Genomic DNA, 19,093 nt, shown 5'->3' with positions numbered 1-19,093 from the left:
CCCATCAAAAAATGTTTTAAGTATTGTCTGGACAAAGAGGACCGGATTAATATCCATAACAATATGGAACTTCTTAAAAAAGAACCACGCTATATGAAAACTTACTCGTGGTCACTGGAATAGCTTGAGAACTTTCCGCCGCTTCATCCTTTTGGGGAAAATATTTGTTACCCGAAACATGTTGCTGGCACCTGTGAAATATGCACAAACAACAGAAAATCGTAATAATCTGCGTAGTGGTCAATTATTTTCTCTCAGCACATGTAATTTTGCCAACTCTTGCATTATTCGCGGGAACTTAGTTAAAACTGTGTGTAAGCTAATTTGTTAATCCTTTACAGGGACGCGAACCAAAAATGCTCATGTTTGTGCAGTGACCTTTCTGACAAGGTTTCGTTGAACTTAAATGACAAGTGCTGAGCAATTTACTCTGGTATGCACACTGTGACAGTACAACAAGGTGCACGTGTGGTTCTCTGTCGAAACTCTCACATTGAAACTGTCAGGCCACGGAGCTTAAGTTACCGCCGAATCCTATTACGTTTAGGCACATATATTATGTTGCGGCAAATCAGGGTGGTACGGGCTGCGCATTCACTTGACATAAAAATGCCGGCGCCCGCAAAACATTGATGATGAGGTTGTGCGGTTCAGTGACCAATCTAAATTACGAACAACAGAAACAGAGCGCATCACAAAGCCTGTCTGAATCATGCGAACAAATCGTTTTTTTTTGCAGCATAGAGTATAAAAGTACATGTCCAAAAGGATACTCATATGAGCAGTTGCGATGGAGAACACATTCAAGCTTTCCGTGGTCGCCATTGCAATCTTCTTTACGTCCCCGTCCGATGGAGGTTCAGGGCCCAACAAGCTCGAGCGGGACGTTCCAGATGCGTTCGAGGTATGAGACGATGTTTCAGACTCATTATGTACCTTAAAAATAGACTTCGTAGACCATTACAGTAAGGATAACTCAGTACAACCCTCAACTGCCCTTGTGCTGATCAGGTCAGTTAAGTAGGAACATTTGAGGAGAAAGATATGTAGAAATTATTTTCATTCAAAAACAACTCCGAAATTCAGCATCGCTAAGGCGTATTAAAAGGCGTGTCCTACAAAAACAATCTTCACGTCCTGCGAATAGCAAGACAGTTTTATACCACTTTCTGACCTGCTCTGCGACCTTCAGCATTTGCTGTGATAATCACTTGCGTAAAGGTTTCGCTCTCAGAACGAGGGCTGGCTTCGGTGGAGGAGGGGACGAGAGGCTCGCTCCTTTTATACCCTGGTTTTCTCTAGGAGGTGAAGCTGGGCGGAGGAGGGCGCGAAAACCTCACTCCCTTTCTACCCCGTTAACAAATCCTTGGGGGAGAGGGATATTTAAAGGCCGTGCAACAGGGAGATTTGATTGTTATGTTGGCTTGACCAAAGTTAAAGGGACCCTGAAACACTTGCGATAAACGCTTTCCCTCCTTCCTTGGCGTCTGGAAGCACTGCGATAGCTGTAGTTATCGCCATCATGAAGCGGCACTGCGTGTTTTGTTCGTCGCACCAGATACGTCTGCCGTTTCTGTTTTGCTGTTGTGGCTTTGTTTCGAAAGCTGCTATGGAAAAGCGCTCATTGCTGCAACTGAAGGAAAACCAGCCAATAGCCTCTACAAGGCCTTAGTGACGTAATTCGGGCAGTCGAAGAACGTCAAGACCGGGAAAGAGAGAGAGAAAAATTGAGTGAGCTTTCAAGGTATCTGTGGGCATAAAGCAGTAATCTTTGGCTGAGGTACTGGGTGTGTTGGGCGACTACGTTCTGCAACCATTTAAAATAAAAAAAAAACTGTTGGAAATAGTGATGCAGGGTCCCTTTAATGAGCGGACCTTTAGATGCTTCAGCATTTTCCTTCGCCACAGTTGGCCTCCGACCGCTCACGCTCAACAGCGTACCAAGCTTTCGCGTATTTTTCACTAAATACGGCAGCCTGTAGAATCGACCGCCGGATTCACGGACAAAATCAGATATTTAGAAAGAGCAGAACGAATTGTAAACACGTTGCGCATAATTTCTTTTGGCAAATGTAGCAAAAAAGGGCTACCCAATTTTTCTACCCCAGCATTCCTAGATAGTCAAGAGGTCAAAGAAAATTTGTTATATTGAGCGCTCTGCTCTTGAAGAAATGATGCACCCGTCTTCTTCATCCTTGGCGAAAACTTACACTGCCTCTAATGATGCAAAACTTTCAGCCCTACTCAACCATACCTTCTCGTCTCGAAACTTTTCGCGTATTCTCTTCGTAGTTTATCCTCCAAGCCAAGAGTTACGAAACGAAGACGCACAGCAGAAAATCGCTCACTAAAACTTGTTGCACTCGTGGCATTATCGTATGTACGAGTCATAAGGCGTTACTCAAAATAGAGCAATGGAAAATCTACTTTACGTAGAGATTTACGTAGAACATTCAAACGAAAATTAGGAGTATCAGAAGAAAAAAATAACAAATAAACTAATTTTTTCGACAGTAAAAGTGCGCATCCATAACGTGAATTTTAGTGTTTAAACGTTTTATTTTAATTTCTCCCAGACCTTCGCCGTATTCCCCTACGCCCTCGCAATCTCAGACAACGATAACGACACAATCTTCGAATGTCTGACGGCGAGGCGCCGAGACTTCGATCCTGAAGCCAAGACTGTCACGTATGATTGGTCCCTTAGCACTGGTCCTGGACAAGAAAGGTAAATATTTAAACAAAATTTGCAATGATTGAAACTAAACCTTGAAAGGCAGTTGAAAAGAAGTATCCATCGTAGTCCTGTCTTATCTCTTGTACTTACATCATTCCATGGGCAGGGTCCTTCCGTGGAGAAACTGGTAAATCTATTTTGTAGAAACTCTGCCATTACTTTGGTCTCTCGCGCGATGTCCGGTATCTGCATTTAATCTCGAGCACGAAAAAGTATTTCCTTAATTTGGGCTCAAGTCTGGTATAGACGTGCTCTTTCGTGGTAAATTCTGCTCGAACGCTACACCCATGTGGGAAGCTATGACCTCGTGTACTTGCTGTTCTGCCTGAGGTCGGCTTTTGTTCAGACCTAGTAAAAGTTTTCTTTCTGGCATATTAGGTGGTACGCAATGTGTGGTATGTTGTCGGCAATTGTTTCAGCCAGAGCGTACGCGTTATTACCGTTCTTTAGTTCTGTTGTTCCAAGATGCACACCGAACCAACTTAGGCGGTACGCCTTATCTCGTTGTAATTATTTTACCGGCACTGAAAAATTAAGCAGCTACCATTTCAGCAGTAAGTTACGTCAAATATAAACAGAAACATTTCACCATGCTAACCACTGAAGCAGTTGAAGCTTAGTTGGCAATTTGAAGTGCAGTGCACTCCAGAGAGCCTGAATGTTTCTAACCAACTTGGGAAGAAAAATGCACCAAACGGATATGTACATTAAAATAAACTTTATAAAAGACGTTTAAAGTTCTTTGATGATATCTTTTATTAACATGAAACGCTCCCCCGACAAACGGAGCGGTGGCTTCACCGCGAATATGTTTGGCTTTGGGCCTTAATGGAAGGTGATAATGACCTGCTGTCTCCAGCGCTCTCGGCTGCGAATGTCTCGACTCACCAGAACACTTCTGTTAATTCAACATTCATTTGCAGAGAGCTTCTTTCGTTGCACCACACTGCGGGCGCAACGCCGGACGCCGCACCCTTCACAATTAATGATGGTAAGTCGGGAAGTTATGTTCAATTTGTTTAACTTCAGAAAACCTTTGGTTGTATTCAGCTGCTCATGTTAAAGGACCAGAAACATGATCCACAAATGCAGGCGTTGGCACATTAGCTGCTAACTGATTTCTTGTATCAGGAAAGTTCCTGTTTTGTGATGTGCCCTATTGCATACAGTAAACGACTCGTTACTTTACCGTACCACGCGCGTTGGCAGTGCAGTATTGTATCTTGCATTGCCAGGAGATTCAAACAAGGGGAAACCTAACCAGGGTATTGAAAAGTTTGTTGTTTTAGACACGAGTTTCTGAAAAGATCCTACCATGAGGAAGCAAAGCATGGATAAAAAGTTACACGGTTGGAATTTCCAGAAGAGATCATCGCTAGGGGATCACTGATCTTGTGCTTCTTTAAAACAACCATGCCCGGGTGATTCTTTCGCTCACTGTCGAATGCCTTCCTTGTATTTAGAACGAGAAGGTGACAGCTGGCGTTCGGGAGAATGACACATGCCTTGCAACAAATCAAGCTGTTCGGCTGAGCCACCATCATTAGAGACGCATAGGAGACAATTTCACCGTCCCAGGAAAGGATAGTTAGTAGAAAACTGATACTCGGTGAATTTATTTCTACAGATACTATTGGTTTTAGTTTCCTTTCTAAGGAGCAGTTGCGGGTTCTAAAGGGTGCATAGTTTTCGTTTTACCTGCAAGGACGCAAGATCCGCAGCACTCTCGACGTTGACTAATGGCCAACAACTTCTTGCTTGTAAAAAAAAAAACACCCCGGTTACTTCTTCCTCTGTCGCATTTCTTTTTTTGCGACAACAGAAAGTTTGTTTTTTGAGAAATCCGGAGCACTGATAAACTTTAACAAACCGTCGCCATCATTACCAAAACTATTTTAATTGGTTTTCATTGTTGTTGCGAAAGGTTAAAGCCGATCAAAAAGGAGTTGCTATACTCCACCTTGGCCTGGCAGTGGTGGCGCTCGTATTTCTGTTGTGTAGGCTACATAAATTGTAAGCCACGTAACCTGCTGATAATTTCTCGCAAGCTTCAAAGTTGTCCCTTGCAACTACTCTATGATCGTATAGGTGCTGCGTAATACCTTCGTTTCATCTGTGCCAATTAACATGTGTTTTTCTATGCAGGTGACACCGTCTTTATTGCCTATGTCCGCTACAGTGACTACAGGAACTGCGCCGTCACCGAAGTTCCCTTCAGGAACGTGGATCGTAAGATAACTGAACGATATCTTCTGATTGTCTGATTGCGCTTAATGCTACTCTGCTACTAATTAATGCAAAAACGATAATGTGAACATCCTATCGACAAACGTACAGCGACAGCTGAAGGTTGCTTTCATGGTTTGCCTCTCTGAGAGTTATTTTGCACACTTGATACCTTTGTTTCTATGAAAGCCTTACAAGGGCCATATAGAGCAGGAAACACTTAAGTTGCTCAGCTTTCACGCCGGCAGTTCGTCCACGGTTTACCAATGCTATGTAATGATGTAATGGGGTAATGCTACAGACATGGGCTTTTCACATGCATGTATAAAGCCTTCAGAATCGCGTAACAATCATCGTGAATACAGAATGAGTGAAAACACATTGGGTTTACATAACCTAACTTGTATGAAAATGTTCTTTTGGCATTCTTCATAAGGGTCGCATATGTTTTTTTTAGTCATCGGGGAATCAGTACAGAAGTGTATCCGCATCGGGCCAAGAAGTACGCTGCGTGGGCTCCGTAACAGCGCATACGAACAGTTATGTTACTGACGTTCAGACGACAGGTGGGGAAAATGAAACGAGAAAAATGTTTTTTGCTTCAAAGTGGTACTTTCAAAATTGAAAAAACCGTGACTTAGATGCGTGAGCTGTGATCAATTAGCACTCCCCGAACAGGGTACTCTTCCAGTCGCTCTCAAGCGTCGAGATTTTATCAGCTGTTTACATTGGTGAGCACGTTTGTGAATCAAGGCGCTCAACTGTTTTGGTCGCTGTGCGTCCAGAATGAGATGTTCTCCAATCGAGTGTCGGCCAGAGCTCGTCAGCCGACTGCCGGCGTTTGCTGTCTCGATTAAATGTTATGCTGCAACAGGACCTTTGGTAAAATCATCAACACGCGATGTTTTCATGTATGCCATAATTTTTACACGTTAAAGGGTTTCAAATTCGACGTTCATGCCACTCGATGTTCAAGCCTATGTGGCGGCCTCTGTGAACAGAGATTCTTGGCACCCCGATTGCCCAACCTCGAAGCGTAAAGTGAACGTTTGCTCCTGTCTGTGCTTTCTTTTTAAGCTCGTGTTAAAAATATCCAGGCGAAATCCGAACAATCCCAGTGGCGTGAGCAGTCAGTCAACTAATGCATTAGCATTCCATAAAATCGTTCAGAATAAGTGCAAGCGCCCATTGTGACACATTAGATTGAGAGCTTTAGAGCACTGAATACTAGCTCAGGAGTGAGTGATGTGGGTTCTTTGTCGAACCGGCAGACGTGCGCAATTATGGTCAGAACATATATCTAGACAGCTTCGCTGTAAAACATCGCCGGCGTGTTTTGTGAACCACGCAATGGTACATCACTTCCAATTTCCTGCACGCTGAGTTGCGGCTCTCTTCTGAATCTGCTTTACGGAGCGGCCCTTGTCTTGTACAATTCTTTGTAAACCCCATTTATGGTGAGCCCATGCTCTTTCTACACCGTCTGGCCTTTCCCGACTACGGGCTCCCAAAAAATGGGTATGATGAGGTTAGCGCAGTTCTCTGAGAATCAGCGTCTTAAAAAATGCGTACATATCCCTAGCGAGCGAAGCTGGAACGAATGGCTGGTGTTTACCAGTGCGCTTCACTCCCCTTGATGCGCCATTACCACTTATCATTTTTCGTAAGCGCGGGAGAGTAAGTACGTCACCCATAGACCTAGCCAATCCCTGTCCCCTAGTTCTCACTCATCTGCAACCGGTCTGTTTTTTCCCACATGCGCCAAAGGTCAATCCCAAGAAGTTTTCTGAATACCCGGAACCGCTGGATTTTCCTATCGTCTCGCCATAGAAAGCTTGGCTTTCTTATATTTCTCAATTATGTATTCAAGGCTGAGGAATAAGGTTCTCTCGGATACTTCAAGTGATTCATTAAGAAAAAATCACTTACTTTAAGGCTATGACAAGTGTTCGGTCGTCCTAAACAAAACGATCAGGGCTAGAACAAGTGGTGTATTGTTTCTGGAAACGCGTTCTGTAAAACCAGCGCATTGGGATTGAGGTGTACCTTGGAGGCAAAAATGGGTCGAAGCCGCCGAGTGACCTAGTGTTATATTGTCATCTACCAAAGAATTTGTCCCTATTACCATCCGGTGCCTTTCAGGCGTCAAAATGAACTGTAGCAATACCAACGCTACCTAAACGACTTACTACGGGAACTGCGAAAATTTCAAAATTTATGCCCGAACTCCTCTGAGCATTACATCTTAGGCTAACTACAATTGCGTGTGATATTTCTTTGTCCTTTTGGCGGCGAATGCTTGAAGCATATCGGTTGCACCTTAAAACAGCTTTTAATTCGCGTTAAATTACGAACGGTAAAGATGCATTCTCTACCAGTTAGGTAAAATAGCCGAGACCAAACTAAGAGTCCGAAAAAAAACTGCATCTTGTCTCATTATGCTGGCCAGTTTACTTACAATAAATGTAACTACAGCACTACCGCCGTCGTAACGCCTTCTCCAAGTTGAAGAAATACATACGTTGCGGACAATGAGAAGCGTTAAATGTAGTTGTAACTACGCCTGTTTACATTCCTTCAATATTGAGGTATGGTACCAGCTTCTAGATGTCAACGTCATCTGCCTATTTGCACCTTCAACTTTTCGAGAGCACAGCGACCGTGTCAGCTTCAAGGGAGGTTCCGCGTAGTCGAAATAAAATATTGTAGCAGCATGTCTTATTGACGTCGATATAGACCCTGACTTGGCTGTTTTCACAATTTCGCAGAGTGCACCTTGTGGGTGTCTGAGGAGTACAAAGACCTTGTTCCCACACACTGCCTGAGACAATTCCACGACATCTGCGGTGTCGCTGTCCCCGTCCGTGACAGCGACCTGTGCCCGGACGACTAGAAGCACGGAGTTCCCAACGATATGTTGTTTTGAAGACCCATACTGGCATTCACACTGTCCGCTTACTATGCACCTAATTATCTCTGCTGTACACAGAGTGTCTAAGAAAATGTGAGGTGGAGCCAGTCAAAGCAGAGCCTTGATGTGTGCCTGGAGAATACCTTGCTTTTCGTTTCAATGACAGCAGTAATGCCACTGTTTTCACTATTTTTAAATAGCATTTGGTTGCTGCGCGCACAAAATAAATATTTCCTCCCGGAACTAAGGTTTTCACGTGCCATGAATGCAAAAGCGTGATGTCTTTCCCTGGTGATCAATGGCTTCATCACTGCTACGGTGTGTAGCTACGAGCCGTACCGACATGCTATTCCTTGCATGCTACAGTGACGCGTGAATTTCTTCCCTTTCCTTGGTATTTTGGCTGTCCTCGCTGCATTCTTTGCCCCTTGTGCTTCGGCAAAAGCAGAATTTCGGCGTTGATTGCGCTTGGTTAGTAGAGTAAATGTGTTACATCCGACGTAGCAAAAGTTTCTTTATGAGGTAGGTCACGAAATATAGTGGCTGACCGATTGGCGACACCTCAGGAAACTGCTTCTACATAATCATCATCTACTGAGGGTATCAACTTGGATCGACGGGGATGGGTGCTAAAATTTATGCCAATACGCTCAAGGTATTCCTCGCGTTATAATAAAAACGAGCATCAGTTAAATGTGCCGGCTCAAGTGAATATAGTACGTCAGTGTAAACATTGGTTGTAACAGGGTGGAAATTACCCAAAAATAACTTTGTTCACGTTCGATTTGTCGCCAAAGATTCAGTTTCTTCTCAGTTTGCAGCCGCTGAATCGTCTTTAAAAGATACTGAATTGTCGAAGCGGCTTACCGGCACGGAGGAATATTACAAATGCGGAGGCGCCCACAAAATGTTTTTTTGCGTATAGCGACGAGTCGTATTCTCTTCAAGCCTGTAGCTTGAATTCAATTCAATTCAATTCAATTGAAGTCAATATTGTGCATAAACTAAACGCACTGCCTTCCACCTGACAGTTTTTGTTCAAGTTTAATAGGTGTAGTGTATACGACAGCGAACACAGAACCTTCTACCTCAACTGCAGCTATATAGCTTGCCGTCTACCACAATGGCTACATAACTGCCCCGCAGCTTATTCGCTACATCAAAAGCAGTGCTTAGGTGTCCAAGTACTCTTCTCTTTAAGTGGCGTTGAACCCCAGAGATGACTGACAAGTCAATTAATTTTTGACACACGCATTACAGGTGTGCAAATTCATAGGCACTCGGTTGAATAGCAGAATGTTACTAATCTAGAATGTGAAGAATGTCACTAACTAAGAATGTCACTAACTACATCTAATCAACATTGCTCGACTGGTTGTACAGTCCCATATTTTTCTGCCCTATAATAGCATGTACTGGAAACATAGGGATATGTGGTCTACACGTGTGGTCACATGACACGACACAACCGCTGACACTGACAGTAACTTACTAAGAGAAAAAAAAATGTCAGTGAACTGTCGAAATGAAGCACAGCTGAAAGAATGCAATTCACAAATCAATGCTGAAGCATGTAGTTTTCGAGTTTGTCCTGCAAGACATGCTATAAAATGACGACGAATAGCCTACGCAGACGTGTCACTGTTGCGATGGAGAACAGACTCAATCTAGTCGTGGTTGGCCTTGCAATCCTCTACTTTTCTTTGTCGTCCGACGGAGGTTCGGGGCCAAACAAGCTCAAACGTGACGTTCCAGATGCTTTCGAGGTATGTAACGACGTTTCCGACAAATATAACCTATCCATTAGTTAAACAAATATTAGGTCTTTGCATTGAATGAAGCTCCCTAAGACCATACCACGGATTCGCCCACTGCTGGGAGCATTGCAAGAGCATGTTTATGAAGGAAGCATTTACAGCCAAACAAAACTACGCTATTTAGCTTCACGGTAACGATTGCATTTCATCACTTGGCCCGGTCTCTAAAACAGAAGAATGTAGATCCTACTTGCATTGCATTATACACAGTGTAGACGTAATGTTTTTGTGGAATGGTATTTTTTTGTGCATTGCCATTTGTACAAACTGCCAGGTTACATGCGACTTTTAGCACATAATTACACTGGCATCAGTGAACCACGTTTCGGTGTCCTAATGCCCGGTTATTCCGGCATACGAGGGAATGTCAATTGCGAGGGGTGTTAGTAAGACGCAAAGAACAATTTTGTGACCTCCGTTTTTGAGTACGCTCGAAATGATATACCCGACGGTGGTGTTCCCTTGGTCTTAACCTAATAGATGAAATTGACGCTTTGTATATACCGGAAGACCTTGCACGTAGATCTGGTGGGACTACCCGTGGAGTGATATGTGTTTCCGAGGAGAAAGCCTGAAGGAGAAAAGTCCGTGCGTTCATCTTAACGCCATACATACACTTAACGCTGCAACGAAATATTTCGGTGAAGACCTCACAGTGGCTGAGCCCTAAGTTTTATCTCCCATGTAGGCTGATCCGAAGGGGTTGCATTGTGTCTTTATTTCCCTTGTCATTCCCCCTCCTACGGTTTGTCTACGATCGCTTGACCCCAACAACGTGCTGTCAAGTTGCTTAATTCTGTTTATTCGTACAATCCACAGACACGGTGGGGTATTTCAGAAGACCACAACAATGTGTTGGTTTCACCCTGCAACAATTATTTTAAAGTGTGCAGCTAGAAAGGGCTGCATAATTTATTTAAAAGGGACCTATGTTCGTAGACCTAAAGGCCTCTTCGATTGAATTAATAGCGAGGAACCTCTAACCAAATCTTTGTGTTGAACGTATTTTTGAAAAATGGAAGACGAGCCGTCTTTTTTCATTCTAGTTGAGAACAAGGACAGCTTCGTGCGATTCCAGTACGGCATTCGTTCATTTTGCTGCCTTTTCGTCTGATACGCGGGCATTTCTTTTTTCCATAGATACTCTGCTCGCCCTAGAGCTTTGAAGAAAGTACCACTGAAAACTACAATTTAAAACATGTTGCAGGCTCTCGCAGCACAGCTACAGCCATATCATAAACTGTGCCGTAAAGGAGAGTCCTTGGAAAGTTTATATTAACCGGAAATTTTATGCGTGCTTTCCCCGTGGAATATGTTGAGAGAGTGAGTTTTTATACGAGAGTGTTGCTATTGTTGTGTGCATAACACCCACTTTCCTTCCCATAAAACTGTAAAACAGATTTTTCATATCACTACAGATATACCACAAGTACATTTTAATGTTACACAAAAAAAAACTGGGACACAACGTCTCTTGTCATTATTAAGCGGAATTGTTTCATCTTCTCTACAGGCATTCTCAGGATATCCGTCTGGCGTCGCAATCTCTGATAACGATAACGACACAATATTTGAATGCCTGTCTGCAAAGCGTCGAGACTTTGATCCTGAAGCTAAGACCGTCACTTACGATTGGTCCCTTAGCAACGGTCCTGGACAAGAAAGGTAAGCATTGAAATAGAATTTACACTAATGGTAGCTAAAAACTTCCTTTCAGGAATTATTTACTGATGGGTTAGAGCACCAAAAGCTTTCCAAGAGTGGCGGTCGGCTAATGCCCATATCGTCTACTTTTTTTATAAAACATAGGCTGATTCTTTTTTAAATCACAAAACCACACGATAAATGACTTCGGCCGTTGTCACTAGTACGAATTGAAAGCGAAAATTCTTTCATAAATTATAGCTCCTAATCGCATAAATGGGAACGTGCATTCCACCGCTGGTTTCAGCAGGGTAAGCGCCTGTACTACACCAGCAGTTTTTAGGTCTGCCTTTATAATTCTGTTGAAGCATTCACAGTTATGGAGTTATGTTATCTGCATTGCTGTACACATGCCTGCGATCGATTTGTCATATAGTTACACCTGTTGGTTATCACTCTTCTTTTGCTAAGACGTCATGTAAGCATATAGCCTGGATCCCTTTGAATAAATACAAAGAAGGTACATGCGTCTGTATTTGTCTTTTCGTACTTCCTTCGTCCTCGCGTGTTTTGCTGCGCACTTTTTTTCTATAGCTCGCACCAGTGAAGTCAACAAGGTTTGTTAAATCATATTTTATGTTCATGGCGCTTGTAGCCAGCTTCTAATCAGCATTTTTGTCCCTGATTTCCTAACGTTAACTTTGCGGGAGCAGAAGGGTGGACGACGTCACCTCAAATATTTCCGATCTTTTGTCTGATTGGAGCAAATGGTGCCATAATTTTCTTGTCTTTATGCTCTGGCTCCAACTGTCTTGACTCACTAAAACACTTTGGTTTATTTACATGTGCCGTGCAGAGAGATTCTTTCGCTCCACCACAGCGCCGGTGCCACGCCAGACGCCACCAACTTCACTGTTGGCGATGGTTAGTAGAATAAGTTTATTCATTTATGGAATCCAGAGTCATAGGAAGGAATTGAGCTGGTTGTGTCATATAACATGACACCAAAGTCACGCATCCGCACTTTTGAAGGTTGGCTTGTGTTTGGTGTGTGGTACCAGGAAACGGCTTTTAAGTGACAGGTCCCAAACTCCAAGTACTAACCGACCCGCGACTTCCCTGCCGTACCGCTTGCATTGGTGGAGCCCTGATGTTATCATCAATTACGCAATTACTGGGAGACCCAGACAAGCAGAGAGGCCAATGGGGTATTGCAGCTAATTTTGGCTTTGTGTTTTCAGAAGTAGCTTAAAAACTGCTTATTTGTTCAACAGACAAATGTAGGACACAAGCTGTCATATTGAATATTTATTGGTGCAAATGGTAGTTAAACAAATAAAACAAGTCTTTTTTTCCGGAGAAAGCCGGCAAAAGGTTATGAATTTACTGCACTGGGGAATTTTTACCTTGGGTTTTTTTGCGGAGAGGTGCTCAAACTCTTCCTTCCTACACTACTTTGGAATCAGAAATTGAAGTAAGTCCTTGAAATAACTGGAAATTTGAGAAAGTGATCCCAAATGGATTTACTGCCAGCTGAATGTGAGTTTCATTTTCCGTTAAATTTAATTGTTTAAAAAAAACTAAATCGTTCACACCTTTTTGGTTTCCACCGAAAGTTGACCTGTTTTGTACCTGTTGCGTATTTTGCGAAACTGCGAACGAAGCCTTGCTTGCAGAAAAACAGTCAAGTTGTGATAACAATCAAGCTAGTTATCTAAACAGCATGTCGTGAAGTGCCCTGTTTGAGACTTTTGCCTATATCAAAGTTTTTTTAGGATAGCCGCCATCCTCTCAAGAGCGTATTATAATTGGTAATCACTTTTTTCTATATTGATTAACATCTGACCAGATGAAGCCTTTTAAGCCCCCTCTTGTTAAGGTGGCAGCGCCAAAAGAAACACACAAATAGAGCCATCCGACAGGGCGCCCGTTTGGGCCTGGCCATACCGAAGCCGTTGATGATGATGACAATGTTTGTGCTGCGGCCCCCTCCAATGTGCTGCGGCCCCCAGAGGGGTGGTGCCAACAATGCCGACACATATGGACATCAAAATAAATGGTCACGCAAGCACTTATTGTGATTTCAATATGTGAGATATTTCGCGACCAATTCAAAGCTGCTGAGTGCTCCTTCCAGTTTTTTGCTGAATGTAATGGTCGATGTTTCTTCACTGTGCTAGATCAGAATGGTGCATGCCAGATAGGCCGCCGATCACAGCCCTTACCCGCACAGTTTAGCTGCAACTCTTCGGTGTCCACATCACTCTTCGCGGCCTAGCAGCATGGTCGTTATCTAGGGTCTTTATTCCAGTGCGAAGCTCGAGGCTTGTACTTGCGTCCGTGTAGCTAGCATGCTGGAGCGCGCATACGTGATACAAGGCACTGAACTTCAGTGATCGGGTGCCCTTATCTCGAAAATTGCTTCAAATACTGAGAGCAGTGTACCAGAAAAGGTGGTAATTATATCATGTAGATGCCCTGTAGCGCTCCTCAAGTAGCCCCTTTTGTATCGCAGATGTCACTGCGGACGGCGGCTTTGTCGAATTAGTGTTCGCGTAGCGCTATCTCTTTTATAAAGTTATCAAGAAACCATGTTTTCATCTCGTTGATGCATAAAATCTGTAAGCAATGGTACCAAGTTTGTGAGGTATGCTGTTGCTATCACGGCCGTCCCAGAGCTGGATATGTTTGTATTTATAGCAACAGAATGGAAACTGACATGCGTGCCAGCTGAGTTTTGCCTTCATTAAATACCATTTATTTAGTAAAAGGTTGACGTAAATTCGTGGGAAGTTTGTAGTCGTTTTTACACTGTTTCCTCCACAAACAAGCACGCATTACCGCATGTACATTCACTTCTTTGTTTATGAGCTCCTACTTGAAAAAGGGGGTGCCGAATAGTTTTTTCTTTGAATCCCGCTCTTCAAAAGCGACTGCGAGAGTAATTGTCGTTTTTCTTGACTTTTGTGGGGCGAACCACTGCCTTTATTAAAAAAAACCAACTCGCCGCCCTAATCGCATATATTGTATCAACAGCAGCATTTTCAGGTCTACGGGTCGTGTTTCTGTTGTGCTGTGTACAAGAGTATTCATCAACCAAATATCTTTATAATATCCTAGAGCAATACAATTTGCTCCTGCCAAGAACTATTACCCTAAATGGTACAGCATGCCCTTGTCACTTCGCCTCTGCGGCATAATGTATACTTTTCTATGCAGATGAAACCGTATACGTTGGTTACATACGCTACAACGACTACGGGAATTGCGCTGTCACCGAATTTCCCTTCAGAAACAAAGAGCGTAAGTAAACTTGAAGCCACACATTGTTCGTTCGCGGTTCTTAGTACACCTCTTTTGCATACTGCGAAAAGGGAAAGCGAAATGAGAGACAATGCTTAACATGCGAAACCTGCAAACACATGTTCTTGCTTTCACGTGCCATCGATTCTTATTGTGTTTTCTTTGGAACTGGTCTGACATCACCGATTCGGACGTGTTATGGACCATTGTACTAGGGATACCGGAAGGTATATTGAGGTTTCACAAGCTGATGGAAAGCTTGAAATGCTTAAAATTATTCTTAACGGTGTTAAAGTAAAGAACACCTTCAAGGAATGGACAAACACGTGCAACAACTCTGTCTGTTCGGATCCTTTGCGAATAAGTACTGTCTTCAATGATTAGAGTTCTAAAGTAGACTTGATGCGCCTCGCACCGGAAGAGTACGCTGTCTGTGTTTGGTTAACCCGCACATCGAGGAGTAAAATGTTTTGCAAGTTTCAACACTGTTTTACAAAACGTAACAATTTAGAAATCAACAACGCTCAAATTCCGCCCTTGAGCCTGGAATGCTTTAGCGTACACTACTCGATGCCGAGGAAGACAGCAGTGCGCACGTCACATATATTCGACAGCGCGTATATCCCTTCTGTATCAAGAGGAGCGGGCGCTACAGGACACTAAAGAATGGTGCTGACGTCATCACACTCCCAAGCCGTACCAGCTAGCGGTAGTAACTGTTCGTTCGCACGCCGTCCGATCAGCAGTGATTCAGAAATCCAATTGACTTCAGCGGAAGACGCAGAGTGGCGCTACGGGTTTTTCCCCTCACGTTTAACACCCCCGAGAAATTCAGCTGTTCTGCGCGACGGGACCTTTCGCGTTATGACTAAAAATTGCCGTCATTCCACGCTATACTTTTCTCGTGACCAAAACTAACCGCAAATACATGCATCACGACTCAATCAGCGAAAGCAGTTTACTTTTCAAAGCTACGCCCAACAGAACTAGATCCAGCTACGTCAACGTTTCGAAAAAAAAAAACGACAGAGGAAATAGAAATTAGGTTTGTACACATCTCAGGACTTCGCACAAGCTTGCTATGAATGACACAAGTATTCAGGGTGTTCTGGAAGCGAGTTAACTGTAAAAGGTCATCAGATGACCGAACAAGAAATCCAAGCAATGAAAGGAGCCAGTAAGATATGAGGACATTGACGACAGTGAAAGTGGTGATAGTCAACAAGCTCCCTCTCATCGCTAGAGCGGTCCGCACGAGACCTCCGATTTTACGTGTACATGAGAAAAAATGCTGAAAATGCTATAAGTGGATCTTTCTTTAATAATCTCGCGTCAATCGAGATGCTGAGGAAACGGGATAGATAATACCCATACTCGTAAGGCGTAGAACAAAGAGTTAGTTACGCCATCGCTTTCGTTGAGGGCTTTCAAATTAGATCTTCACTAACTTCAACGATACCAAAAAACGCAATATAAACAATCTCTTTTTCTGAGCAAAACATTCAGCCGTACTTGTTGCGAAAATGTCCATTTTTCGCACGTTCCAAGACGGGATGTAGCTTAACTTGTGAAGCCTTCAACATGGACAATTGAAGAGAAAGCAACGACCCACTTTGGTGTCGTTCATTGCATGCATTTGCATCGCGTTAACCATACAGCACTCGGTACAAGTTGGCTCTTTACAATGGATCTGGTATGAAGAAAATCCAGAGTTCCACAACGACTTGCTCTTGTTCCTTGCTTCTCGTTATTCCTTGCTGTCGGGTGCTTTTTCATGTTAATGCCCTTTTTCGTATTTTATATAGCTGTTTTGTAGTGTTCAGTCTGCTTAGGTATTTCCAGTGTTTTTTTTGCTTCAACACAGGGGCGATTAAGACTGCCTCAGTATTTTCGAAGATCATACTGTTTAAACTATGTAGAAACCGAAGACAAAAGTCTGACCTTTCGTATTGTAAGAACGAAGCATGACTTGAGAAATTGTGTGATTTAAAAACTGACGCAGTGGGTAACCCGCATATTTGCTTCGGTTTGAATGTGAATGCCCGCTCTGTTTCCGTTAGTGCTCATATAAGTATCAAAGTGAGTGGACTGACTTCTTCCCAATCTCTTGGGCAGTGAGGTCTCGCAGAAGGTAGTGACAGGGGAACCATATTTCAAAATTTACGTGAAACACGTTCATGAGCTCTCATTGGTAATGTTTCACTCCTAAAGGGCGTCGTAGCAGGCTTTTGAAAAGTTTGATGCATCATTAACAATTTCGGTAAAATCTCGATGCCTTATAGCGTTGAAATCGGCGCGCATATGTGGCTACATAGCACCGCTGTTAGTAAATATGTCTGCGACAAATTTGCATAGGACATATAACAAAGCCCCTCAGGTCACTGAGGAAAGTGGTAGGGCTTGCGAAAGCCTTCTTACACAAATTTTCCTACAAATGATTTATTTTTGGCCGCGTGGAGAAAAAGAATTCACTGTGAGAGGACGGAAAATACGAACAGGTACCTGATATGCTCATGTCATGCGTACTACTTTAATTTAAACTAAATAGACACGCATGACAATGATACGATTTAAATAGGTATGATTTAATTTGAAGGTACGGCGCCTAAGGCCTGTATCAGGTTAATGTGAACAAACACTACAGTTTTGAGCACGCTTAAAACACACACTGAGAGTTTGTTCCTGAGAAAACATCCGCTTACTTGGTCACTGGATCGCGTTACAGAAAAGGCAAAGGATGACCACCTTAGTGGGGCGAGGAGTCACTCAGATAAAGTCCGCGATGCATCAAGAAAATTATTGAACCATTTCTTATGGTGTCCGCGAGAACTGCGTGCACACCTCTACAGGTACCTCTATAGTAGTGTCTTTTCGGAGGCGCAAAGGAGTCAAAGCTGTAAAGGCTAGTACTTTTATCTAGTCGCATGAGAAGGCAACTGTTGCTACAATCGTGATGACCCGAAGAGAAATTCCAAAGGACCATAAATACTTTAGGCTCAAATTTTATCCTGAACTATTTCCCGCACACCATTACAGAGCTCTTTAGGCCAATAGCGTGAATTTTTGCCTTTACCACAAGCTAGACTTGATATGCTACCCATCTCAGCTCGCAAACAACTATCTTATCGCGTTGATAATTGCCTACTGCAGAAATCCGCCATGTTCTCGATAAGCTATACCGACAAGCATCACAAAGAGGCTGGGAAAAAGTACTCGTAGTACCATGCCCCCTTGTTTGCTTGCAACGAGATAAATAGAAGAACGGCTAGGGCCAAGAGCATTTTCTGAATAAAGCCTACATCTGCATCGCGTCCCATAAGAAACGCAATATTTTGTCGTGTAGCTTGGTTAGATAACTTTATTCACGCCCGCCTGGTGACAATTTATGAAGGCCAGGTACACATATTTGATGTCAACTTTGTACTTTGTAAGAGCACAGCATTGCCGGCTGTATGGGCGATTTCTTATGGAGTGCTTAGAAAGAGCATTGCAGACGTGTGCGTTGTGCCAGGTGGATGTATGATGTGACGTGCTTGTTTTCCCACGAACGCAGTATGCACCCTATGGGTTTCTGAGGAGTATAAGGACATGGTGCCCACGTACTGCCTCATACATTTCCACGACATCTGCGGCGTCATTGTTCCCTTGCGAGACAGCGACCTGTGTCCGGACGACTAGAAACATGAAAATGGTAACTTGGGGTTTCCTGGAACCGTAGTATGGCCTTCACACGGACCCGCTTACTTTGCTCCAAAATATTTTTCGTTGTTGTATAAATGCTTTGTCGAAAACCCGAGCCTCTGTGTAATACGTTTATGAATTGGACCCTTTCATTGTACTAACCAGTTCTGTAATATCAACTACGCCGCCGCGTCTGAGCTCGCAAACGCTGGTTGAATTCCAAAAATACGCATGTGTGCATTTCCTTAAATTGCAGCTTCAGACCAGATTGTTACGACGGCCGAATTTCTGCGTAATGTTTTTCTGTTGTACTTAGCATTAGTAAAAAAACCGCGTCTTGAATTGGGAGGCAGGCACCTGAAGAGGCGAGGTAGGTGGGACCAGCTTGTTTGCTTTAGTTTCCCGAAGGTTCAGGCACAAACGAAAATTCCGGCTGATAAGAACAGAGTGACGTGGAAGCGATGACAGCCACAATATGTTTCTTTGAGGTACTCGGTTCTCATGCGAGGCATGGCCGGACCTTTTGAAGAGACGTATGATTTGTAGATGGCCAGTATTCACGCGTTACTTGTGTGCATACACGTACGGTATACTACCTCCGCGCCACCGAGCTCTTCGTCAATATGTATAAAACACCCACCGTGCGTGATGCTTTAGAGTTGAACCAATTGCAAATTATGCTCCGCTTCTGTTGCGACGAGGGCAACCGCTGTTTGCGTTTTGAGAGACACGTGAAGACCATCACACTCGCCAAATTCCTCGCCGAATTCGTAA

The 19,093-nt window shown here is 43.4% G+C and overlaps 2 protein-coding genes across 2 annotated transcripts; both read left to right on the top strand.

Moving 5' to 3' along the window:
- Positions 1-788: 788 nt before the first annotated feature.
- Positions 789-7,856, top strand: LOC144153233 (uncharacterized). The gene is made up of 6 exons (XM_077684883.1): positions 789-904; positions 2,577-2,728; positions 3,661-3,728; positions 4,883-4,966; positions 5,749-5,785; positions 7,732-7,856. The coding sequence occupies exons 2-6, from the start codon at positions 2,692-2,694 to the stop codon at positions 7,854-7,856; spliced, it is 351 nt and encodes a 116-aa protein (XP_077541009.1). The 5' UTR covers positions 789-904; positions 2,577-2,691.
- Positions 7,857-9,483: 1,627 nt separating this feature from the next.
- Positions 9,484-18,429, top strand: LOC144151474 (uncharacterized). Its single transcript, XM_077682528.1, has 5 exons — positions 9,484-9,640; positions 11,205-11,356; positions 12,192-12,259; positions 14,555-14,638; positions 18,192-18,429. Exons 1-5 carry the CDS (start codon positions 9,485-9,487, stop codon positions 18,314-18,316), a joined length of 585 nt encoding a protein of 194 aa, XP_077538654.1. The 5' UTR covers position 9,484; the 3' UTR covers positions 18,317-18,429.
- The last annotated feature ends 664 nt before the right edge of the window (positions 18,430-19,093 follow it).

This window comes from Haemaphysalis longicornis, unplaced genomic scaffold, assembly GCF_048455015.1.
Source record: "Haemaphysalis longicornis isolate Haplotype H1 unplaced genomic scaffold, Haemaphysalis longicornis Haplotype H1 scaffold_9, whole genome shotgun sequence".
Taxonomy (NCBI): Eukaryota; Metazoa; Arthropoda; class Arachnida; order Ixodida; family Ixodidae; genus Haemaphysalis; species Haemaphysalis longicornis.
Note: the sequence above shows the minus strand (reverse complement) of the source record. Positions and strands in the feature narration are given on the sequence as shown.

Bases quoted from the DNA above. Each gene is read 5' to 3' on its own strand.
- LOC144153233 (XM_077684883.1), top strand. From the start codon at position 2,692: ATGATTGGTCCCTTAGCACTGGTCCTGGACAAGAAAG. The intron at 2,729-3,660 runs GTAAATATTTAA...ATTCATTTGCAG, and splicing joins ACTGGTCCTGGACAAGAAAG to AGAGCTTCTTTCGTTGCACC. The intron at 4,967-5,748 runs GTAAGATAACTG...CTGTGCGTCCAG, and splicing joins TCCCTTCAGGAACGTGGATC to AATGAGATGTTCTCCAATCG.
- LOC144151474 (XM_077682528.1), top strand. From the start codon at position 9,485: ATGACGACGAATAGCCTACGCAGACGTGTCACTGTTGCGATGGAGAAC. The intron at 9,641-11,204 runs GTATGTAACGAC...TCTTCTCTACAG, and splicing joins ACGTTCCAGATGCTTTCGAG to GCATTCTCAGGATATCCGTC. The intron at 14,639-18,191 runs GTAAGTAAACTT...CCACGAACGCAG, and splicing joins TCCCTTCAGAAACAAAGAGC to TATGCACCCTATGGGTTTCT.